Genomic DNA, 26,609 nt, shown 5'->3' with positions numbered 1-26,609 from the left:
GGGAAGGTTCAGGATGGGCTAACCATTTCCTCCAGCCATTGGACGCAGTGATGGGTGCAGACCCACCGCAGATTACCCTGCTTATCTCTGCAGTATGCAATTCTGATCTGAGGGTTTACCATGGCCATCAGCACCTTCTCTAGCCTACCCAGAGGAAGTAAACCTTCTGAGATTATGCAACAGCCAGTCACTGAATCAATTCTGGGGCCAAGCATGATTCTGGGCTCTGGGGAACATTATATGAACAGTGAACAAAACGGACAAGACTTAGGGAAGCTGAGAATCTCCTTCATCTTTCAAACATGATGGAGGAGGAGTGAGGTGGGCATCCAGTTCAATGTTTTTCAGAAAATTAAGATACACAGAGCCTCGTTTTGAGGTCTCGGTGTTTGCAACTAAAGAGAACATCAAAATGTGTATTCTGAAGTGCCGAGAACAGCGAGTGTACCCTGCTAACTCAATTGTCCCTGAAAGACCTAGAGAAACAATGGGTGTTAAGACTTGGAACAGAGACAGTGTAAATGTAGGATATAAGGACTTAGGAAGCCAAGCCCAAGAAAAAAGAGAAGGCAAGAGTGAAAGGCTTTGTTTGAACTCTAGAGCCAAGCGGAAGAACACCTATCTCCTTGGTGGTAGCGCTCACGGGTGGGTCAATGTCAATTAAATGTATGTAGTGACACTAGAGGGGCAGAAATACAGGTGGCTTGTGTTGTGATAAAATACTTAAAGATTGTCATGGGAGAGAGGGAACCAGATTTCGTTCCAGTGGGCAATACAGAATTGGGCTTTGGGCCCAATCCTGAGAAGGGCATTCTAAAATTCAAGGCATCTGAAAATGGAGAGGTACCTCTTGAACTGTTGAGTCCTAGTCGTTGGAGAGTTCAAATGGAAATCACACAACCTCTTGAAAGGATTGTGAGAACGAAATAGGACTAGATGATTATAAGGCCTCTTCCTAGGAAATTCTGAGCAGAAGAGTAAATGGGAATTTAACAAACTAGTCTCTGGAACTCTCTGCGAAAGCAGTCAGTTTTATTTTCCTTGACAGACCCAGAGTGCTTAACAATATTTTTTTTTTAAAGATTTTATTTATTTATTTGAGACAAAGAGAATGAGAGAGAGAGAGCACGTGAGAGGGGGGAGGGTCCGAGGGAGAAGCAGACTCCCTGCTGAGCAGGGAGCCCGATGCGGGACTGGATCCCGGGACTCCAGGATCATGACCTGAGCCGAAGGCAGTCGCTTAACCAACTGAGCCACCCAGGCGCCCACAATATTTATTTGCATTTCTGTGTGTCTCTGTGTGTGAACCTAAACTGAATGCACAGGGACTGTCACAGTGTTAAATAATTTACTTCTGTGAAGAAAATGAAATTGAACTGTTGACGCCAACTAGCCAGGAAAGTTGATGGAGAAAAGTTTGCAAGTGACTACATCCCTCCCAGATAAAATAAAAAGAATCTGTGTGATTGTATAACCACACAGAGAGCATCATGAGACACAAGTGTCCCGGGGACAGAGATTATTTCAGTGTTTATCGGTATAGCGTTAATACTGGAACATGGGGACATGAGTGCGCTATAAATAAAATCAGGTCTGTTTATCCAGGAGCCACGGTATGGCCATAAAAAAGCAATGCTTTATTGCAGGAAATTAAATTTGCTCTTTATGACACCAGACCTTGTAAATACTCTCACCCCATAAATTATATTACTCATATCCTTAAAAGCCACATTGAAGACTGTCTTAAAGATAGCAACCTTGATTTTTCAAGGAAAAATATGTTATTTTTCCCTTTTTTTATTTGTTTGTTTAGGATGATCTTATTGGAACAGTAATATTTGACATCTCAGCAAGCAGGAAGGGAAAGGGAAAAAATTTGAGGTTTAAGAAATCGAAATGCAAGGCTTTGGATACCACATAAATAGAAGATGCTCTCCTGTTAAAGGGAGAAACGGGATTGTCTGAAACGTAGAGGAATCTAATCGGACGACGGATGTCCACAGCTAAACACAAAGACTTTCTTTTTTATATATGTGTTGTCCTCCTATTTCTTCTAAATCAACATCGCAGTTAAAAAATGTCAACCTTTTATGATTATGAAGGCAGCACATGCTCCTTGAAAAATTGGGTGGGGGACAAAGAATAAAGATAAATAAATAGCTATAACTCTCCACACACTGATGAGCCCTATTTATACTTCAGTCCGTTTCCATGCGTGTACACATATGTGTTGAATGACATATATCCCACACACAGAATATGCTGTGTATATTTTAACTCCAACGACCCTCCGTCTCAGATGAACAGAAACGTATGGAGAAAGCTCAGTGTGAGGATAGTGAGATGACATGAAAATCACCAGGTAAATCCATGGATCCTATTAGAAGCCTATATGGAAAAGCATTTTTCTGTGACTTATTCTACAATATTTATTTCCTCAGCTGGTTCTACAGCTGCTGCAAATTTCTCTAAATGACATGTGACTCCTCACATGGTCACCAGCTGAGGCTTTCTGTACCCCTCCTTCCAACTCGGATGGGGTGCTTCGGATGCACACAACTGTTGCACCTGCCTTCACACATTAAGCTGTCTTAACTTGAGGTTTTTCTCATTTGACATCTTTTCTCTGGAATCGCTATGCTCCCCCTCATCTATCTGATGAATACCTCCATCTTTTAAAACTCAGTGTTAAGGGCGCCTGGGTGGCTCAGTCGTTAAGCGTCCGCCTTCGGCTCGGGTCACAATCTCAGGTCCTGGGATCGAGCCCCGCATCGGGCTCCCTTCTCCGCGGGAAGCCTGCTTCTCCCTCTCCCGCTCCCCCTGCTTGTGTTCCCTCTCTCGCTGTCTCTCTCTCTCTGTCAAATAAATAAATAAAATCTTTAAGAAGATAAATAAATAAAACTCAGAGTTACTGTTTTCAAGAGACCCTTCCCTACCTTCACACAGGTAGAACTGACTTTTTTTCCCATTCTTCTTGCACGAGCTTTACACACAGCATCTGTAACACTGAGTCCCACATACATATGCCGCCATCTTCCCTTATACGCTGAGCTGCTTGAGAGTAGACTCACTTTTTACTAATGTCTGAATCCTGGGTCAAGCACAGTGATGGAGAATTAGTACTCAGTAGATTTGTGAATAAGGTGAATTAATGAATGGATGCACAAATGTAGGTTATCATGTAAACAAAGACATATACCTTTATAAAAATTATCTTTTTATGAATGTATTGACTAACAAGAGTTTATTTTGCAAATGTCAGATATAATACTGTTGACCTTTGCACAATACCGGTTTGAACTGCATGGGTCCACTTGCATGTGGATTTTTTTTTTTTTTATATATATAAAGACAGTACAGACCTATAAACGTATTTTTTCCTTATGATTTTCCTAATAACATTTTCTTTTCTCTAACTTACTTTATTGTAAGAATACTTTATATATAATACATATGACATACACAGTATGTGTTAATCGGCTGCTATGTTATTGGTAAGATGTCAGTCAACAGTAGGTTATTAGTAGTTAAGTTTGAGGAGAGTCAGAAGTTATATGCACATTTTCGACTGTATGGGCAGTCAGCACTCCAACCCCCACATTGTCCAAGGGTCAACTGCAATTCATAGACAGCTCGGGTTATTTAGGAATCATACGTGTAGCTGCACAGAAAAAATAATGGGCTGTTGCTTAGCACAAAGGGAGAGAGGCTAGCTGTGTTCTAGAAGTGCTATGGGGACAGTGTGATGGGCGCTTTTCTCCAGTGAAGCCAAGCTCTTGGAAGAAGTAGTGAGGTGTAAAGGAGAGGCCCTTCCTTGCACAAGACATCAGGAGGTGTGGAGTCCAGGTCTGGAGCTGCTTCCAGTTAGCTTATTAAATAACTCATTGTTTAATTTAGTAAATTAATTAACCTCCTTGGGCCTGAGTTTATTGCTTAGTGAAATGTGGTTATTAAATTAGATCACCTCTAAAGTTATTCCTTGTTCTAACTTTTTTTAAAGGTGGGAAATAAGGATGTGACATAACAAATTAAGATTGCAGTTCAAATCCATAAATGATTAGAACCGAGAAATAAGATATGATTCTGAGGCACATATAGTGATTTTCCATTTGTTGAGATTAGCAAAAATTAAGAGAGCTGAGGACCTCTACAAGCCTTGATCTCTCAGGCCTCTTTTAGTGCTTCATGTGTACTTCCTCATGGGGGTGTCCCATGGAGGAATGGGACCAAAAATCTAGAACCCAAGACTATTTCTTTCTTATTCTCTTCCTCCCTTAGACTAACACTGATCCAGTACCTGTGGTGTGTGGGCGTGTGCGAGGCTCTGAAGTCAGGGGCTCTGCACTGGGACGGCTGGGAGTGCTTAGGAGCCAAGAGATCCTCCCTGAAGTTTGAGAAGCTGGGAGCTGTAGGCAGGAACTTTTTTTTTTTCCTGTTGAAGCATATAGTTGACACACGATGTTACTTAGTTTCCAGTGTACAGCATAGTGATTTGACCACAAGTGTAGCTACCATCTGTCACCAGACGACATTATTACAGTAACGTTGACTATACTCCCTCTGCTGTAGCTTTTATCCCCATGACGGGTGGGCATGAATTTACTGACGGAAGGTCAGGGGCACTTTAGAGTCATGAAACGGAAGCTACGTCAAATGTCAGAGAGTTAGGACACCTGGTTTATTTCAGCCAAAGCCGACCTGAGAAGTAGAAAGCAACATTTGAACACCGGCTCTGACTCTTGCAGTAGGGCACCAAGGGCTAAAATCGAGACTTTATAGTATAAAAATATGTTAAATTGCCACCTCCTTTTTTATAGTCCATAATGTCTGGCATAAACTAATCTGCAACTTGTGCTGCTGTAACAAAATCTCTTGAGAGGATCTCTAAGCCTATTTTATGGAGAGATGAACACCGGCCCGGGAGTGTGGCCAGAGCTGTGTTCCCCTTAGCCCCGCTGACTGCATCTGGGGGGAAAAATAATTCCGTTTGGACAGTTTATCCCTGCCCATCAGGGAGAGATCCGTTTACTGATATGTGTAGGTGTTTCCAATTATGTATGAAAATATGAAACCTGCAAAGTAGAATAGCTACTATTTTTGACTCACAGCCAAAGACCTCTTGCAACCATTGTGTACCTCATCTCTGGAGACCAGTTCCAAAGCTCAGAGGGTCTCACAGGAAGGTAAAGTGAGTGACAATGTGGGGCAAAAGGGCGGAAGGAGTGAGCAAAGAGAAATTTGGAGACCAGGGCTCTAAAATTTGTTTACTTAAAATTCTCCACGGTGTTCTGCCTGAAATTATCCTTTTTTCTGAGATTCCTTTTCCTTTGTCTACATCAAGTTCAGGGAAACATTTGATTCCTTTAAAAATCTCTGGCTTGAAGGATACCTTTCATTTGTAGTCAGTGTCAAATCTACGGGTAAGGCGAATTCCTACCTAAGGAGCTAGTCTAAATTTCTAAAAGGAAATAGCAATTATCTACCACCCACCCCTACAGCTACATAAAAATGAAAATGGAATGGGGAAAAAAAAGACTTTCAGAATCTATTTCCTTCATTTGGTGATAGCCTTAGGCTCCAAATCTCATCCTGTAGAGCATCACGTGTCTGGCCTTAGTTTAATTCAGCTCTAACCATGGCCCTAAATCTCATGAAAGGCATGATACAAACTCAAGAAATTAAATTTTTCATGGATTATGTGGGACTCAGAAAATGCGTCCCCATGACCCACAGGGGAGCACAGTGGCTCTGTTTCCACAACTGCTGAGAAATGCTGTACATTTTTTTTTCCTGAAAGATGCAATAATTGAAGTCATAAGAAATTCAGGTAAGCAGGTGGTATCAGAGAAGCCTGGCCAATGATAAGACATTATTCTGAGTAGGGAGTAAAGCCACAGAGATACAGAAGCAGACAGTAGTTAGAAATTCAATCAAGCAAGCAGCTGGTATTTAAGTACCTATGTATGTATGTAGGAAGCAGGACTGTAATTTAAAAACTGTCGTTCTGGAGCAGAATGACAGTCACTCACTTTACCTTCCCGTGAGACTCTAGTCCAGAGTAGTGGGGTTGGGTGGGTGATTGTCAAGTGCTAGGCAGGGCTCTATTTCCATGTTGCTTTAGATATCGGGTAGGTTTGGTAGACTGAATAATAGCCCCCGAAGATATCTAAGTCCTAAGTCATGCAACTGGTGGCTCTGTTAATTTGCATAGTAAAAGGGACTTTGCAAATGTGGTTAAATTAAAGATTTTGAGATAGAGAGCTAATCCCAGCTTATCTGGGTGGGCCCACTGTCATCTTTATAGGAGGGAGACAGGAAGGTCAGAATCAATAGCAGGAGGTGTGACAAGAAGCAAGAGGATGGAATGATGCAAGGAGAGGAGTGTGAATCGTGGAATGGGGTGGGCCTCCACAAGATAAAAAAGCCAGCATTCAGACTCTTCCCTCAGAGCTCCCAGAAGAAACCAGTGTTGCAGCCCTCTTGACTTAAACCCAGTGAGGCTGAGTTGAGACTTCCTAACTCTAGAGCTGTGAGTGAAAAAAATCTGTGTTGCTTTCAGGAACTGAGTTTGTGGTGGTTTTTTACAGAAACAACAGGAAACTTTCAGGTTATTCAGGGAGATTCAGGGGAATAATTTCAGGATTTAATTTTTTAGTTTCTATATACAAGGTAGCACTAAGTTCAAGAATATGGCATCAATTTATAATAACATTTCCTAAGTGCATTGCACTTTGGAAATTATTTTCACATGCGTCTTTTAGAAGTAGATTATAATATCAGAGGTGGATTAATATCAACTTTTCCAGAACTCTAAGTCTTAAGGTATTTGGCTAGGCTTTCTAAAACTCTGACCACTAACACGACGATTGGTCCCAGAATTTAGGACATGTAGAACGAGACTAAAAGAAAGTGATTTCTGAGTTGTAAAAGGTTTTCGGATGTGTACAGAATATAGTAGTTTCTGATGGACTTCCAGGTCATATAATTAAACTGTGTGTTTTGATACACTGGCTTTTACCTCAATCGTATCTTCTTAGTCACCAAACTGTGCCAAAAATAGGGTAGCAAATTTTCACGTAAAATGATTTTTTTAAAAACTGGAAAAAATAAACCAAAAATTTTAATGTTGGGATTAGAGTTGGTTTTTATTTATCATTTATTTTTATATTGCAATTATTTCTTAATGAGGATGTATAACTTTTATAGTCAGGAAACCTAGTATTGGGTGTTAAGTGCTCTTTTTTTTGCCTCCTTCCACACTTGTGGTTCTTATTCTTGCGTTGGATAGAGATCTCTTTAAAGAATTGGATAAACACTGTGAGTCAGTGTACATAAACATCCAACAGCACACCATCATTTTCCCTTTAGTATAAATTCAGGGGAATCACAGATAACACAAAATCCATCCACGAAACTGCTGGGAGTCCTTGAATCCCATATAAGTCCCCATTCTAGACTTGGTGCCGTGACAGCTAGTTACACTAAATAACTTGAGTGCTAGGTGGACATAGTCTGATAGAAAAAGCAGGAGCTTAGGATCTGACTCCTCTACTTCCTAGCAGTGTGAACACATGAATCATTTAACATCTTGGGGCCTTAATTTTCTCTTCTATTAGATGGGGATCAGGACACTCCAATAAACGCTAAAGCTCTTCAGGCTTTAGCCGTGCTCTTCAGGCACGGGTCCCTTGCCACCACCACCACCACCAACAAAAATACTAAAGCTTATCACAGACTATTAAACACATATTATTTAGGTGTTTTATAAGTTGAGAGAGACATAGTCTTATTTTACATGTAAAGAATTATGACTAAAATCTATAATCTATTCCTAATTCCCACTTAACCATTATTGAGAAAAATTCAAAAGTAAAGTTAGAGAGTATTGCACACTCTTAAGGTGGTAACAAAAATAGCTATCTAAAGTGTTGAATTTGACCCTCAGAATTTGCAAGTCCCTTTCCTTTGGAAATCACTAATGCTTCGTCATTACTTTTGCCAGAGTGAGGAATTTAGTTATGTGTTTTGGCACATATGCACGTGTGCATGTGTGTGTGTGTGCATACGTGTGTGTGCAGACACACATGTTTATATATGTGTTTAACCCTATATATACCAAATACAAAGAACATAATCAGTCTAGAGTAATTAATTGCTATGAAACTGGCCATTCTAATAATCATTGAATAGATATTGTTTACCATGTCAAATATAGGTAAAATTATATATATATGTGTGTACACAGAATCTTTGCATTGAGATTATAAATGAATGTTTATTTCTCAATTTTTTTGGACATTGACTAGTATTTTTTCTGTTAAGATATTTGTCTTTTAAAAAACCAATGAACTGATATATCATTAAAATTAGTGTTATTATCATCTCCCACTACTGATTTAGAGTAAGGAAAGAGACATCAATATTCATAGCTCTGAAATGAATGCTCTGCACATTTCGGGTTTATTCTATTTTATTTTATTTTTTAAGATTTTATTTATTTATTTGACAGAGAGAGACAGTGAGAGAGGGAACACAAGCAGGGGGAGTGGGAGAGGGAGAAGCAGGCTTCCCGCTGAGCAGGGAGCCCGACATGGGGCTTGATCCCAGGACCCTGGGATCATGACCTGAGCCGAAGGCAGACACTTAACGACTGAGCCACCCAGATGACCCTTGGGTTTATTTTAATATAGAAGGCTGGAAGCCACTGAGAATATTTTTTTCCAGTGTATTAGTCCGATTTAAAAAATACTCTAGATTTGTAAAGTTAAGCCATCTGCTAGTATCAATCTGGTATTGCTTCTATAGGAAAGAATTTTCACAAGTTTTTGGTACCAATAGTTTTCACTTTTTCTTTATTGAATCAAAATATTAAGTAACAATAAAATTCCTTCCAGGTTTTTTTTAATAGATGGAAATCTGTCGCCTACTAGAAATAAATGTATCCAGCAAAATACATCAACAAGATTGTTGTAACATTAACACAATCACTTATTTCTTGAAAATTTAATTTAAAATGCTTTAACATTCACTTAGATTGTCCTTTAAATCTAAAATAAAAGTCAATAGAGAAAAAAATGATTTTGAACTTGAACTGTAATGAGTAGATAGGTATTCAATCTTAATTAACTAGCTGAAAGTATGTCCCAAGTGCATCTTAACATTACTTTTTGATGTTCTTCCAAATGAGTAAAAAAGGAAGAAGGACATCAGTATTGACAACACGACCAGAATTATCTTCCATATTTTCAAATGGAACCCATTTATCCGGAAGAAAAGGATGAAAACATAAATGCCTATATATCCTTTTTAACCCCACTTCAGCTCGTCTCAAATTAGTTTACAATCATTTATTTGTGAAAAAATGTTGGATCTTCATATTTTATCCTTAATTTAGGAGATATTTAAAATGTTCAAAAGTGATAATTCACAAAGGAAGCCAGGTTACAAAATGGAGTACATCACTCACTGTATACAGATGATCAATAAGTAACCAGGAAATGTTTGGAGAATATTTTTTTTCAACCCTATCTATCCCTCCAATTCAGACACACTGGGAAACAGAGAAAATTCCACAAAGAATAACAATAATGAACCAAAGATGTTTTAGGCTACAGGTGCTCTGAAGCATTTACAATCTTTTTTAACTGGAAGATGTGTGATGTTTAAACAAAATACAGAGTACAACAGGCTTATAAAAGTATGACTCCCATTTATAGACTTATATAGTACCACTATGCCAATTTCATTTATTATAAAATGCAAATTTACTGTATGTATAAACATCTCTGAGATTGGTATACATCTTTTAATCTATGGCATGACATAATTTAGTAAAGTTTTTTTTTTCTTTTATTATCATATCTAAAATAATGCATCCTAAAATCAGTGGTTTCATAGATTTGATGATTTGGTTAAGTTGAAATAATTGCTATGGCAATGGCAGAAATGAAAGATAAACAAATTGTTCCTTTGTGAAAAATAGCATCTAATATAGACATCAATGTCATAAAATATATTCTTTGGACCTTTTTGTTTTTTTTAAAGTTGAAGCAAATGCAAAAATTATGTACTTTTTTTTAGTAAACCATACAAAAACTTATCTACTTGAAACATAAGCAACCCACACAACAAAATCACCTAGAACATAGTAAAAATTCAGAGGTCAAAGCACCTTTGATAATGAAATTAACATGAATAAGGCTATTTCTGGTTTATATGCATTCCTCCATTAGAATTCTTTACTTTATATTTATAGACACTTCTGATAAATATGTCCATCAGTGTTTCTAATTTACAATGGATTAGATGTGTCAGGTTTGAAAAGGTGCACATTGTCAGTTGGCAACATGAAAGTGAGGAAGAAAATAGGGTGTGAGGGGATGAGTCACCCAGATCAGTAGTACATTCTTCTCTGTGGCTAATATTCCATTGTATATGTATACCACACCTTCTTTATCCATTCCTCTATGGATGGATGCTTGGGTTTCTTCCTTATCTTGGTTTTTGTAAATAATGCTACAGTAAGCAGAGGGGTGCATATATCTTTTCAAATTAGTGGGTTCGTCATTTGCAAGAACATGTATGTATGAGCTAGAGTGTATTATGCTAAGTGAAGAAAGTCAGTCAGAGAAAGACAAATATCATATGATTTCACTCAATATGTGGAATTTAGGAAACAAAATAAACAAAGAAAGAAAAAAAAGAGATAAACACACACACAAAAAGACCCCCAGACTCAGGGGAATGGGTGAAATAAGTAGAGGGATTAAGAGTACACTTATCGTGATGAGCGCTGAGTAATATAAAGAATTGTTGGATCACTATATGGTACACCTGAAATATAACACTGTATGTTAATTATACTGGAATTAAAAAAAAAAAAAGTAATAGTAGAGTTCTTTCCCATTCAAGTAGAATCAGTCTTACATCTTCCAGTAAGGCCCAAGGGTATCCCTGTTGGAATTCAGAATTCAAACTACATGTCATTATAGACTGAGGCTAAATCATCAAGAAAAGGCTAAAGTACTCTCTGTATATCCTATTTATGGGGTTGAGATTATATTTAATCCAAATAGACTTTAGATGCCTTGGTGCTTAAAGAAATCAGCACTATGGGGTAATTCATCCTTAGCAGACTAGGCTAAACATGATTTTCTGTTCTTTTTATTTGGTAATAACTATCTGTCTATGTATCCAACTTCTTCATTCTTTAAGTAAACAGATACTTGTCAAGTACCTACTCTGGTACCATTTTAAGCACTGGATAATGTGGCAGTCAACAAATGAAACAAATATGTTCCTTCATATATTTCAAAGTAGCAAGACAGTCCAAATAAATAAGGAAATACATAGAATTTTTAAAGGTTGTAAGTGCTATGTAGAACGGCAAAACAGGGAAGGAAGAAAGAATGGACTATGTTTAGGGGTTGCAATTGTAGATAGATTTGTGAGAGAAGATCTCATGTGAGAAGATAATATGTGAACAAAGAATTGAAAGAGGTAAAAGAGGTAAAAGTCAGATGGAAGAACGAATATAAAAATCCTGCTATAGGATAGGAGCATGCCAGGTGTTTGAGGAACAGCAGCTGGTGAATGAAGAAAGAGAAGTAGAAATTATGTCAGAGAACACATGAGAGCAGATGTGGATACAAATCATATGGGACATTGTAAGAACTGTGAGGTCTTCTGTTTCTATTGAAGTGTAAGATTTTTAACAGGGACGTGATGAAATCTTATTTATATTTTCAACACTTTGGCCACAATGTTGAGGGCGTATCAAAGAAGAGCAAAAGTGGATCCCAGGGGACCAGTTAGGTTGCTTTTATAATAGTCCAAAAGATGATGATGGTAGGTAGTAGTGGAGATAGTGATACAGAAGAAGAAATGATAATATTTTGGATAAATCTTGAAGACAGCTTGAATAGATTTTGCTAAGGAATTACATATGGAATGTGAAAGAAAGAAATGAGATTAGCAAGATGCCAAACTTTTTGACCTGTGGAACAAGAAGAATGGAGTTGTCATTCCATGGGTCGGGAAGATTGGAGAAAAACAAGTTTGAGAAGGAAGAATAAGAGTTTGATTTTGGCCATGTTAAACATGAGATACCTGTGAGACATCTCTGTAGAGATGGAATAGATGAAGAATGGAGTGATGAAGAGTTAAGTTATTACCAAGAGCTACCATATGTTGAGTTTCCAATGTGACAGGCACCGCTTTAAGTTTCTTACGTAATGTTATCACGTAATTCTCATAATGACCTTATTGTATTATTATTACAGAAGTGGGAAGTGACACCTAGGCTTAAATGAATTGCTCAAAGACACACAGTCAAGCCTATGTTTGCCTTACTCCAACTGTGGTTTTAGCAACTGTTTTATCTTATATTCCAGGCAGAGGGAACAATGTATGCAAAGTAGAGAGGTCAAAGGGAGGATTCTCAAGAGAACAGCAATCACAGGGAAGATATTTGCATAATTACCTTCCAATGAATGAATGTTTTATGATTCTTTACAGTTTTAGATTTGTTTTCTCATAGGCACAAACATTAATCTCTACAAGAGAGGGAAATGATTTTATTATCAGTCAGTGGGTGAGAAATGGCTCTACAGGGCCAAGTACACGAATTTAGTCAATTACCAACTAAGGTTTGAACTCAAACTTCTCTCTCCAAAATTAAAAAAAAAATATATTTTTACATTTCTGAATACTTTTAAATCTTATCATGAATCCATTTAGGACATGAAAAAATACACACGAGAATACATATATTTCAATATTGAAAAAACATGGAAATTGGAAAGGAATTTACAAGATAGGAATGAGTGATCTGGAAAATAATAATAATAGTGGAAATAGTAGTAGTAAGAGCTCTCATTTTTGAGCACCTAGGAGGTGCCAGACACCCTACTACAATCTTTACATTCATTTACTAAATTTGATCTCACAAGAGTTGAACAGGAGATTCTCTTATCATTTCAATTTCAAGGATGAAGAAATTGAGGCTGGGAGAGACTAAGGCAACTTACTGGAGCTCATTATACACCAGGTATTAGCGGAGTTAAGAAACGAACCAAGACTGTGTGAAATCAGAGTTCAGACTCCAGACAGGCTGGCCAGAAGCCACTTTACCGAGGCGGTAATTTATTGTTTGTTTTTACAAAGCCAAAGGTGAAATGAAAAACTCCGCGGGGGGGGGGGGGTGGGTGTTCTCACAAGTGAGAGATTATTTTCTGAATTACAGCAAGGTATGGATTTGTATTCACCCGCCCTGAACGGGTGAATACAAATTTCACCCTAGTTTTGCACACACTTTTATCACAGCTTAAGACAGCAGATGGCTCTCTTGAGTTTTCTTTCGCTTACCTCCTGGCTCTGTAAACAACTAAACAGCGTTTTGGGAAGTAAAAGCAAAACACGGGGATTAAACTAAAGGACCTTGATTATCCCAATGCTGCCCCCACCCCAAGCTCCCTTAAAACAGGAAACCACATAAAATAGAGAGGACCGCTTATGGCTTGTGAAATTCACAAGTCTGAACAGTCGCCCTGAGTCTGAGGAATCTGCGGTTCCCCGCGCTGCACCGGGGGTCGGAATGCATCAGGAAAGAACGAGTATTCCTCGTTATCAAAGAGCTGAAAGGCTTGATGCTAAGAGGAGTGTTATTACTGTTAATGGAAGCTGTGAAGATTAATTTCCTTTCCACCTTGGGGAAAAAAAGGGGGGGGGTAGAAAGCTGCTTTTAAGGGAGGAGAGTATCAGAGACTCACAGCCAGCGCTCCACACTCAAGGGGAACTTGCTTTTGCTTTTGCTGCGAGAGCTACCCCGGGGGCAGGATTCCTGTCCGCGGTGCTGAACCTAAGCCTGATCTGGAGGGTGTTGAACAATGACGGGATGGGTCTGAAGGAGCCAAAAAACCGACCTCCCAATTACCCAATCTGAGGAACTGGGGAAAAGACTGCACTGTAAGAAAAATGCCCCGAAAGAAAAGAATTAACACAGCTACAATAATAAGAAGCTTAATCTCAGTCTGTTCAAATTAATACAGTAGCCAAATATGTCATAGGATTAAAAAACTAGGTTATGTTTGATTGGGGTAGTAGTAGTAGATTTAAGAGGTCACTATCCTTAATGTTTGGCTTCTTTGAAAAAGGCAAGGCAAACTAGGTTATGTTTGATTGGGGCAGTAGTAGTAGATTTAAGAGGTCACTATCCTTAATGTTTGGCTTCTTTGAAAAACTCACTACTAGCTTTAGGTAAATATGTTTGTTTTAATTGTAAAGTCATTCAGAAATTCCAATCGATAAAGCCTGAAATGTCCAAATGGCCTCTCATCAATAAAGGAAGGCAGGAGTAGCTACTCTTTATGTTCACTGGGATTTGTTTCAGTGAATTTTCAAAAAGACACAATTAAATAGCCATTTCTGCAAAATGGCCTTTCCTTTTTTTTAACACAACATAAATACACACTTAGTAGAAACATAAGAACAAAGACATTAAAACAGAAAATAAAGTGGTAGAGATAGAGCAAAATAGTTAACACACCCCTTTTCCTCACTTTTACTATCTCCTGGGTTACTAGAGATTACAAATTTCTTGCAAAATTACTTCTGCTTATTCCTTTTAATAACTGTGATTATTTTGTAGATACAATAACACAGCAAGATGTGGAAAATAAGCTTATAGAGTATGTTCTTAAATGGCAAATACAGTATACATCATCCTAAAGCCAATGATAATTGCGCTGGACCCAAATCTATACACGTTCTTTAAATTGTCTTCCACAAAGAAAACTTGCTAGTAAATATGGAGTAAATGCAATGAGTTACAGATAAGAAGTAATTGCTTACATGGAGAGGTTGCGGATAAGTTCTATGGAGCAGAAGGTATCTAGCTTCTCTGTAATCAACCCTGGGCTGAGCTTCTCCCACTTGCTGGGTCACAAGTCTTTGTAGTACTCAACTGCCTATTCCTGAGACAAAGAGAGTGTGTCTTGGTTCAGAACTGTTCCCAGGACTGCTTGCAGAGTGTGCCTCTCTTTCCAGCTCTAAAGCAGTACCAGAGAAGTGACTGTTAAAAGTCTCTCGATAAACAAATGAATCTTCTTTCCTCCATTCTTCACGCCAGATTGCTAGAAGTCTAGTTTTTGCATTTCTTTTCTCTACCTTCCTGTAATGATGAACCAAACAGCTTAAAGGGAAGAGATGATAGGCCAAGAGGAAAAGGTACAAAACCACAGGAGCAAAAGTCTACACTTGGTTCTGTCACTCGGAGTGTATCCTAGAAACCACAGATCTGTATTCACCCAAGCATGAAGTGTTTCTCTCTCAACCTTCCTTCCTAGGATGCCCTCCGCTTGCTCCCTTCCTCCTGGACCTTTATATTTTCAGTTATCCAAGACAGAACACTGCCAGGACACAGACAGGAAGTCAGGGGGAGGAGGCAGCAGCTGTTGTATTTGAATTTCAGACACAGTTCATATGGCTTTGCTCCCTGACAGAGCTTCTCTACCCAGGGACGCCAAAGACAGCCGCTCAGATTGGAGTGTCCCCTCCGTCTGGCTGCTTTTTGTTGTCCCTGGAATATTGTGACACACTCCCCCACCCTTGATATTTCTGCGGTGCCGTCTTCAGCATTCGGTTGGGCAATTATCCTATCCAGCTGCTGTTCTGTAGCTGCTACAGCCTCTGGCATCTCCTCCTCCTAGTGCTAAAGAGCGAATTTGGGAAAGGGGGTCTTTCCAGACACACAACCTTAGCATGGCTTCTCACCTTCCCCTCCTCCCTTCATTTTTTGCTCCGTGTTATGGTTTCAAAATGACAAGAGGGGGAGTCCGCAAGTTTGGGTGGACCGGGTGAGGAGTGGAGACGCCTCCCTCCTCGGGACAAACTCTCCTCCCTCCTCCTTGTTCCCCGGGGTGGAGGGGTTTGGGCACCGAAGGGATTAGCAGGGCGGGCGGAAACTACCTCGCCCTCCAACCGCAGCCCAGAGTTTCTGGGGACCAGGAGACACGTTAAGATTCAGAAGCCCTGGCCAAGCCGCGGAAGCCTCGGAAACCTGCGAGTTTCACCTAAGAAAAAGCGCACCGATATTCCTTCAACCCCACCTGCTTTGGCTCAGCCTCTTAGCACCCCACCCCCTGGAATCCATTTTAGCTTTCTTTTCTTTTTATTATTATTATTAATATTTTTAATCATTACTCTCTCTTTGTAAATTTTTTTCCTTCTTTCTTCCTGAAGAGAGACATAGGAGGGGAACGGGAGGGAGGTGTTGTGGGGTGGGAACGAAGCGTTTTGATTAGAGATCTCCGGGGAGAAGATTGCTCTCCCCAGATGCTGATTTCCAAAGCACTTGACAATCACCGGCAGAACCCGCGAGCGGGCGGCGGCGGCGGCACCGGCCGGGGGGCAGCTCGAGCCTGACGCTGAGTCCTGCCTAGTCTGCCCAGGACGGACGGACGCGCCGAGACCCGGCCGGGACCTGCCCTCCATCCCGTGCCCTGGAAGAAGGCGGCGGGCTCTCCCTCCCGCCGGGGAGGCGGGCGAGGCTTGAAGGCAGCGCGAGTGGCGGTGGCGGCCCCGGACAGGGCTCCGGTGGCGCGCGGTGAGCGGCGGCGCCCACAGCCCCGGCCCCACTCCCGGCTCCGACGCGGCCGGGAGGCGGCCGACACGACCTCGGCGCCCGGGGCTCGCCCCGCCGCGTCCCGGGAGCATCTGCGCGCCCGACCCCGCGCTCCGCGGAGAGGGCGATGGGTCCCAGTCGGGACTAAGCGCCCCTACCCCTCTCCTCAACCCCTCGGGCCTCCTCCCTCCGCCTCCTCGAGGGCGAGCCGCCGTGTGCGCCGCCCCTTCCCTCTCCCGCGTCCCCAGCTCCCCTTCCCTCCGTCCCCTCCCTCCCCGGACCCATTCCCCGGGCCACCATGGCCGCGGCCATCGCCAGCGGCTTGATCCGCCAGAAGCGGCAGGCGCGGGAGCAGCACTGGGACCGGCCGTCTGCCAGCAGGAGGCGGAGCAGCCCCAGCAAGACCCGCGGGCTCTGCAACGGCAACCTGGTGGATATCTTCTCCAAAGTGCGCATCTTCGGCCTCAAGAAGCGCAGGTTGCGGCGCCAAGGTCTGTGTGGGTCACTGTTGGGAGGCGCGCCCTCGGACCTCTCCCATCTCCCCACCTGCATGGGGCCTCTTCGGGCTCCCCTTTCCCTCCTCCGTCTCTCAATAGCCACCCCCCCACCCCCACCCCATCCCCCTAGTCTCCCTTCCGAGCGCTCCGAGCGCCTTCCGCCCGCCCGTGGGAGCTGGGAAGCTGCTCTCAGGCAACCTGTAGCCACTGAAAACTCAACCCCGCCGGGAGCCGGCAACTTGGCCGGCTCTTCGCCGGCTGCCTCTGGCTCCCCGAGTCTCCTGCGGGCTGGCTTCCAGGGAAAATCTGTTTCTACTCTGAGGGTCTTGGCTTCCCCCGCGGGTAGCATCTGACTCCAGAATGCTGGAGAAAGATCTCCGTAACACCTCGGGGTTTAGGTGCCTGCTTCCAGTCCGATTGGAGAGGTCAAGAATGTGTGTCTGGCCTCACCTGGCCTCCCAGGTCCCCTGGAAACCTCCTTGGCTCCCAGACCTTGGCGAAATGTGGTAATCCCCACCCCACCCCCGCGCGCCCTCCGCAGGGGCCGGTGTCAGAGGAGTGGAGGGTGTGTGTGAACTAAGGGACAGTTCACTTGAGATTTACCAGAACGCTGCTTAGCGGGCAGCACTGAGCGCGCGGAAGCCCGGGGTCACATTTTGGGATGCGGAGAGGGGAGCAGCGTAAGGAAGAATGAGCCCGAATTGGGGGTTTGGCGAGGTACACATCCCTAATATGTGCCAATTTAAATTCACGGACTCGCGAATTACATGAGGCAAAACAAGCAGTTACTACAAGCAGATGACTAGAATAGTTGCCTTACTATACATATTTTTTTGAGAAACAACTAGCGCCCAGCATGACCTGCTTTTGCTGCTTTAAAATGTCAGGGTCTGAGAAGGCAACTTAGTAGCCGGAGCCCAACTGCTTTTGTTCATCTCTGCTTGCTTCCACATCCAGTTGCTTAAGGGCGATTGTTTTGAGACTATGTGGGGTGTTCTGTGGGAGAAATGGGGATTGCTTGCTTTTCATAACTATGTGGGCTTGGCAGGAAACATCGAAGAATATATTTACATTAATAGGAGTATATGTTTGCCCAGCACATTATATTCTTGGTGCCCAGCTGTATTTGTTTTAAATACCCTGTTGTTCCAAAGACAAGGGAGACAAGCATACGCTATACATGTGTATCTATGTGAGTGTGTGTGTTCTACACATTTGCAGACTTATGGCCAAAAGTTTTAATGCTTGTGTGTGTTTTTTTTTAAAGGCTGTAGCTAAATAGTTTTTTAAAGGACAATAGCTTATTGTCACATTAGAAATTGGAGATTATTTGCTCTTCGAATCAAATGTAAAAGGCAAACACTGGAGAAAAATTAGAGTGGCAGTTCCAAGGAAAATTATAGAAATATAATACCTAATTGCATAAATATAATACCTCCTGATGAAGTATTTGGGGACAATATTTTCAGATGAGTGTAGAAGGTATTAAGAAAAATGGGTTTTAATTTTCCACTTTAGCCTAGAGCCTTATCCAGCAAACCTTTGTAAGAGCAACTCAATTGTTCTAAACATTGTTGATCCATGCAGTGTCACATTATCTTGACTTACAGTGTTTGCTTCTCCCCCTTTTAAAAATCAGATTCTCTTTTAGAACACAGTTTTCACCAGGTAGAGCTCCAAATTTTGCCATCTATTTGAAGTAAATAAACCTGTTCTCTTCTAGATAAGATTACTCTAATATAAACAATGATTAAAACTTACTGTGTGTCTTCTTTAAATATACAACCAGTGGATTATTTTGTAAATATGGACAATAAATGTTTTTTTCATATTGCATAATGAAGGATGGTGTGCTTTACACTTCTGTATTTTAAGACGGGGATATACCTTTTTTTTTTTTTTTTTCCAGATATGGGAAGATATCTGAGCTTCCTAATAGTCTGTTACACCATTTTCAACCCTGACTGCTCTCTTGGTATTCATGAGTTCAAAATGATACGCATGCATCAATGATCTGTAAGAAAAATACATTTGAGGTCACTTCTGCTCCCTTATTTCCCAAACAGATGATAGGCTAAGAGGAAATTTCATCAGGACCTTTCCTTTTATCCTCTTTATACTTCTCATATGTAAAGAAATATATTCTTTTGTGAAGAAAAATATAGATATATCTCTGGAGCATCAGACATTAATTTATTATTACTAATTTAAGCAAAATAAATATTAAAACTTTATATTATGTAAGTTATGTATTGATATCTAATTATATGATTTTATATTACATATAGCTATATATATATATAATTATTTCATTATTTAATTAAATGCTCTTTAAGGAAATATTTTTAAGCATAGTTATCTTACCTCCAAACTCACTCTTTGCATCGGAACTGCCCTCAGGAAACTTAAAAAATCTGATTTATTAATTTAAAGATACAACTTTTAGGTATGACATATATATATATCTATCTTTATATATCTTCATATTTGAATGTCATTAATTTGACAAAGAGTTACTGAATCTTCCTCCGATGTCAGGTGCTGTTCCAGGTGTTATGTGCAGAGCAGTGAATAGAACAAATGAAGTCCCTTCCATCATGGAGATTACAAATATGGGGTAAAAGCCAATGCATATGGAAAGGAACAAAATAAAAAACTCAAAGTCCTATAAAGAACAAAGACAGCTGAGGCTGCAAGGGTGGGGGTGGTGGGAGAGAAATCTTAATTAGAACAAGAATGCAGGGTGGGCCAAGCTGAGAAGTCCAGGTTGAGAGCTAACATCTGAGAAGGACAATGAAAGCCCCTGAGTTGGGAAAAATCTTCAAGGGTTCAGAGAAGCAAAGGAGGTATAGAAATACAGTATACTGTCATCTTGTATTCATAGTCCATTTTGGCTGAAGTTTACATTTTGACAGGTGAATTCAAATACACATGACATGTTGGCAAACAGAATAAATAATAGCTCCACATTTTGTGTTTGGGGGAAGAGTAATAGCCCTTTCTTAAATGTACGGTGTTTTTCCTTTTTAATGCTTCCTTAATTAGTAATTTATTTAGTATAAAGAGTATGGCTTGTATTTACTTATGTGCTTTTGGTTGGAGCCCTATCCCTCACTCTGATCACAGAAGGGTGATTTTTGCACAGTTGAGTACCAGTTGTACCATTTTGTCCTCTTGTAAAGGACAGGAATCTAGATGGCTTTAGGGATTGTGTGGGCACCATGACTCTCCCACCTTTCCAGATTCATCTCTCTCTACTTTCCCTACCTCCAAAGACTCCAAACACCATTCAAAGTTCCTAAAGTTAGCCACATGCTTTCAAATCCCTGTTCTTTTGTTTGTGCTTTACTCTGTGTATGGAAATCTTCTATCTTCTATCTTCACCTGTTGAAATTATCCCCATTTCTGAAAGCTTGGAGAAATGCCATTGCCTCTAGGAAGTCCTCCTTTATTGCAGAGAAGTAAGAATAGTCCTCCTGTGGCATTTTATACCTCACTATCATTTGTTTATGCCTGATAATAATTAATTGTGCCCCATCCCGACATGTGATTAACCATCATTAAGAGCAAAGTCTGTGTTTTCTGCACTTTCATAGACTCTCAAATTTTGAGAGAGTGTCTGCCATGGCCTGGGTACTTGGCAGTGCCCTTGAGTTGAAGTGAAATAGGGAAGGTCCACAGGTCCAACACTAAAAGAGTGTTCTTGAACCACAGTACTCTAAATAGACCATTTTAGAAGTATATATACTTTTCAAGTTTTTATATATTTTTTCCTCTCCATATTTATCTATATCTATATATATATATTAGGAATCTAGACACCTTTATATATGTATATATAAATATATATTTTTCCTCTCCATATATATATATACACATATATATATATATAAAATCAACCAATAATATATATATATATATAACCAACCTCACTTTAAGACTTAACTAATTTATGAAAATAGATATTTAATTTAGCTAAAGAAAGAAGAGGGCACAAGGAAACCCGACTATTTGCAAATAGTTTTATTTGAAATCTTCACCTTTTTTTGTAAAAAGTGAAAAACTAAAATAGAAACTGCAAGCAATGATGTATAGTGAAGATTTTATCCTAAGAGTGTTACATTTTCGTTGTTAATTTTTAAACCAAAACAAGAAACTTTATTGCTTGTAAGACAATACCTTTCAAAATTTTTAGTGGGACTAATGCAATTGTTTCTTGAAGTTCACTTTTTTTCGCTACTCTCATAGGAGCCAAGGTATCATGTGTCATGTACGTTTAATCAGTAGTTGTGTGGGTTTCTTACTAGCACATTTTACCTAAAATAAATTACAGGGTGTCATAAGAAACAAGGAAAGAAAAATGAGCTACTTAAAATTTGTTTTCGAGTTATTGTGTAATATAAAAAGCAGAAATATATGTATGCTTATATCAACAAAACTGCTTTGCTCCAGTGTGATAGTGAAACCCATCAGTTATCCTAGGAAAAGTGGTCTTCCTTCTTACAAGGTGGAAAGGAAAGATGTAAGGAAAGATGTGTCCACCTTCTCAGGAAATAATCAGCAGCAAAGAGTCATCAAAAGACCACCATCCTTTGTGCTACTGCTTCAGAGCCGTGTGGAAATACAGACCACCTACTTATATTGGCTGTTTAGGTCAAAACAAAACAAGGGAATATTTTTCCCCCTATGTTCATCCTTCTTTTCTTTGGAGAGTGTATTTTTTTTTTTTTTTAGTTTTCTAAGGTCATGTACATGGGAGTCTTCCTACTTATCTTTTGATAATACCTGTTGCGAATCAGAATTTTATTATTTGTTAGTTGCATAAAGGCAAGACAAAAATCATAGTTTTTCTTAACTGAAATGTCTAATTTTTCAACAAGCATATTTTGTCAAATGCAGGGTTCCTAAATGAGAGCTCTTACGGGAGCTTTACTGAATTGGTAAACAAAACAATGTTAGAGACTTTTTAAGAAGTTGACCCTTGCTTGCTTATGCATTTTTTTCGGCGCCTTAATTGTTATGATTTCAACATTCTACATTTGCTCTAGGCTTCTGAAAGTGGTTGATACCACAGTGGTGCAATAAACTGAGAAGTGGTACAGCAAGAGAGGTGTAAGACTACTTAGTGGTTTAGGTTAGATGTAAGGTTGAGTAAGATGATTTGCTTTGGGTTGAGTTAGGTTCATAGATTGAGTTTACATGTATTGAGAAAATAATACTGTCTGGTGAAGAACTCCTTTGATGGTTCATAATACAAGACTTCAGAAGCACCACTCTACCCCAAATCCACCACCAGGTTACCGTTAGCAGTTACAGGTTTCACTTTTTATTTCAAATTAGTAGAGTTATTAGTGTAGTTCTTCTACATTTAGCTGCCAAATTCTGTTCTTCTGTTAACAGTTTTATACTATATAATGTTAGTATAAGAAAATTGTTTTCAAGTAGACATGAACCTCCTCTTCTCTCTCGTCAAAGTGAAATGATGTCTTTTAAACTTGATTTGCTTAACTTAAAAATAATGGCAGATATTCAAAGGAAAAGGTGGGTGACATATTTTTCAATCTGATTTATCTACTTAGTTTTTGGAATCAGGTTTCTTTCTAGGTATACTTTATCTTAATTTCTTCCCCAGTGGTGAGAAATTTTAGCCAAAACAGACTATGACATTTCAGCAATATAAATTTGTATATGATGTTTTTAAATGTTGTCATTAGCACTCAAGGGCTAAAAACACAAAAACAAAAGCATAATGGAAACTTGAACATATAAAAGACAATTTTCACAAGGTTGATGCAATTTAAAGTCAATCACATTGTTTTGGCATGACTAGGAAACGACTAACTTAGTAATTTTACCTATAAAGATTCCAATGTTCATTTTAAGAGACTCAGATTACATGAATATGTTACCATTTACTGTTTGCTGGGAGGGTAGCAGTAGACAGTGGTAGTAGGAATCCAGATACCTTTTTAAAAAACCATTTTATGATAGTGATCACTTTGTCACTCAGGGGAAAGACTCTTTGCATAAAGCTATATTGTGTGAAATATTTGTGTGTGTGTGTGGAGTATGTGTTTCACCCCATGCTTTCAAAGTTCTTGGCTGTCAGGTTTGATAAGGACTCTTATGGTATGACAGGGTCATATGGTTATGTATGATGGGGTACTGCCACTTAAAAGTCAGTGTCTCACCAGTGCCTGGCATATAACAAACCCTGCACAAGCATTTGTTGAATGAATGAAAAGTTGTGTATTTCTTAAGATTTACATCTGACATAGAGCGACCATTGAGATCAGTGTGCACATAGCAGTGACCATAATTGACTGGACTTAATGTGTTTATCAACAGCCTACATGGCATCCCGTGTCAGGCACTGTACCATGGAGTACTCGTTCGTCTTCACAACAAATCTGTATGGTAGGTACATTACGTTATCTATCCACTGATACGCTAAATTATCCGTTAATGGATGATACACTAATATTATCTAACCATCCATTTTATAAATGAGGAATCTGAAACAAACAAATAAAATGGTTAATTGACTAAATTCATATATCTTTAAAGAGTGGGGCTGAGACTGAAACCCAGGTTGCCAGGCTGACACCAGCGTCCCTGCTCTTAACAAATGCCAATTCTCGATTGTCACATACTTTATTTCTTTATCTCAATTAGTTGAGATACATCCGCATTTCACAGCAAAGGAAACTGAGGCTCAAAGAGTTTGCATTTTGCCAAAAGACTTACACCTGAGCAAAGTAACACCAGCAGAATTCAAAAACAAATCTGCCTGTCCTTAAATCCTCTGTTCTCCTCACTACTCAACACTTCCAGTTCTTCATGACATTTTGAACTTGTCATTAATGGGAGACACCTTACTGTTAAGTCCTATAGTAGATGTTCAATGTATACATCTGGTTGTTGGATACATGCAATAGTGTATTACTAACTTTTTAAAATTGAAGGTGTGAGAAGGCTTGCCTGGAAGTAGAGAGTTATTTGTAGGCTTTGGCAAAAGAGACAAAAAATGTGCCATATTTCATCAAGCCATTTTTCATGTAGGGATGTAGCTTTGATTTTCTAACAAGTGTCTGGATGTGATATTCGTTGATGCTATCTCCTTGGTGGATTGCAACAGTGACCTGAAACTCTGAAAAGGATTAATTTGGAGTGCTCTCATTAGCATGTAATGAATTTTAAGTTAAGTCTTTCATTAATTTTTTATTAATTTTCCTAGATTATATATTTTAGACATCTCTCATTTCTAACAAGATGGTTTATTGGTTACATTCCTTATGGGCCTTATTGTACATGATAAACTGAAACAAATCACTAAGGTTACAGAGTCACAAATTAAACGTGAAAATTACAGATTGTTAGAAAACTAGATACTGTGTGTTGTATGTTGCTTTTGAATTAACACATTGGTTCAGAGTTCTTGTCTAATGAGTTTTTGGATCTTGTTCTTACTACTGATACCAGAAGAACATAGTGTAGTCAAGTCTTAGTCATGTGTAAATTGTATTATGCACTTTATAAAAATTGCACACAGATGAATATTTAACTCTGAGACAATATTTCAAGTCTAGTTATATGTTATTTGGGTATTTTATTGACCTATACTATCTGGCTTTTATTTTCTTGTTCACCTTACTTACACAGTAAAACTAACTGGGTAATCCAACCATCAACCTATTTTTGTGCCTGCACATACACAGCTGATTTCAGCTGAAGAGAAAACATACCTACACATGGGTTGTTCCTACTTTAAATTCATGGTCAATTACATCAAGTGGGCCCCTAGGACATTAAAAAAATCTATTTCTATTTAACTGGATGATTTTCTTATCTTCTTTCTCTTTAAACTTCTTGTACCTACTCCCCCAAACCCACACTCAACTATGTTCTTTCTTCTATTTCTTTGAGAAAATAGAAATAATAACAAATACGTGTTCACATATTCCACTACTGGCTTTTACAAGCCGATCTGAGTATCTATCCATTTACTCCTCTTTTTCCTCCTGAACTTGGGGATGAACTCTTAGTGCTTCTATTTAAGGTTAAGACCACCTCCAATTGAGGGATAGATCCTTTCTCCTACTCAGGGACATCAATCCAATAATTTCCCCCTCTCTTCTGCATCATATAATCTTCATATCCTACCATCTTATTCTCATCAAAATATAAATATGCTGTGATATATCCCATCTTAAAAAGTAATCTTCTCATGATGGTACATTCTTCTCTAGCTACTAAATCAGTTGTCTTTTGTCAGTAAAACTCCTTGAAAGATAGATCTCCAATTTTTCTCCTCCTGTTCTCTCTTGAACTCTTTCTAAATCACATTTTTGCTCCATCAAAACCATTCATGATGATCACCTTTTCATAGTTATGATGTGTCTGGATTAATTGTTAATACATTAACTATTGCCATCATGCAACATGACGCTGTGCCAAACACTATTAGTACTCAGTTGAGACTCAGGTACCATTGGAAGGCAATGTTTGATGTTTCCTTACTGGGGAAGAATGTTATTTTCATCACATATATTTGTATTGGGCCTGAACAACTTGTCTTCATAAAACAGAATTCGAATGGTCTTTCTAAGAATTAGCCTTTTAATTTTTTGTCTGTACAAATATAATAGATTTGTGACTAAGTAATCACTCATTTATAAACTCTTTAATTACTAGCATAGCCAGAAGTAATAGGCCAATTAAAATATTTGGTTAATTTCCTTAATAATAAACATCACTCAGATTCAAGCATTATACACAAAGAAATAGTTATAAATATAAGAAGGAGCATTTAACAGTTTATTTTCTATATATGAAATGTTTTCACAGATATATTCGGTTTTAAGTAATGCTAATGGGTTCTCTTATGTATCTACCTATTATATGTAGATACACAGTTATGAGATCTGGTGACAAAGTTAAGGTAACTTTTTTACATTTGTGTTTTTGTTTTTGTTTTTGTTTTTAAATATCCTATTGGAATGACAAACAGCTTTTGAGATATGAGAAATGGCGAAGTGCTGGCAATTGGAGTTTACGAATGAATTCACAGACAGAGTTCTATTGTCTCTTCTTGTTAGGTTATCGGGGGCCATATGTAACCACTGAGTTCAGTAGCTATGACATGAATATAGTGCCTTTTCTCAGGACGCTCTTGAATGTTTGGTAGGCAAATGCCCGGTTTCTTCAGAATGCAACAGTTTTCTCCCTTTGGAAAAGGTCTTTAGAAGAGTCAGAATTTCATGGCTTGATGTCTTTTTATCCCTCCACATGCCTCATTTTATCTCTTTAAGTTTAGGTAAATAATTCCTGCCTAGCCTTGGCTACATTGTGCCCTTTAAATATGTGTTCGTGGCTTTTTATCCTCCTCACCATTTGTCCAACTTACAATTGTTTAACTCTATTACTATTTCTGCATAAGTAAATGCCACTAGCCCCTTAATCATTCCTGTGGCTTAGATGGTTCAATAATT

At 39.2% G+C, this 26,609-nt stretch overlaps 1 protein-coding gene across 3 annotated transcripts in view; it reads left to right on the top strand.

Moving 5' to 3' along the window:
- Positions 1–26,609, top strand: part of FGF14 (fibroblast growth factor 14) — a 602,564-nt gene that overhangs the window by 411,067 nt on the left and 164,888 nt on the right. The window contains exon 1 of one of the 3 annotated variants that reach the window (XM_028112060.1): positions 16,920–17,112. The exons of the other annotated variants lie outside the window; for them this stretch is intronic. Coding sequence (XP_027967861.1) covers positions 16,920–17,112 — 193 coding nt within the window. Of the gene's footprint in view, positions 1–16,919; positions 17,113–26,609 lie in introns of those variants that run through there. 3 annotated transcript variants of the gene reach the window in all.

This window comes from Eumetopias jubatus, unplaced genomic scaffold (genome assembly GCF_037043125.1).
Source record: "Eumetopias jubatus isolate StellerSeaLion01/CBP00866 unplaced genomic scaffold, mEumJub1_p1.0 scaffold_3, whole genome shotgun sequence".
Lineage (NCBI taxonomy): Eukaryota > Metazoa > Chordata > Mammalia > Carnivora > Otariidae > Eumetopias > Eumetopias jubatus.
The sequence above is the reverse complement of the archived record's forward strand: the minus strand, read 5'-3'. Positions and strand labels throughout refer to the sequence as shown.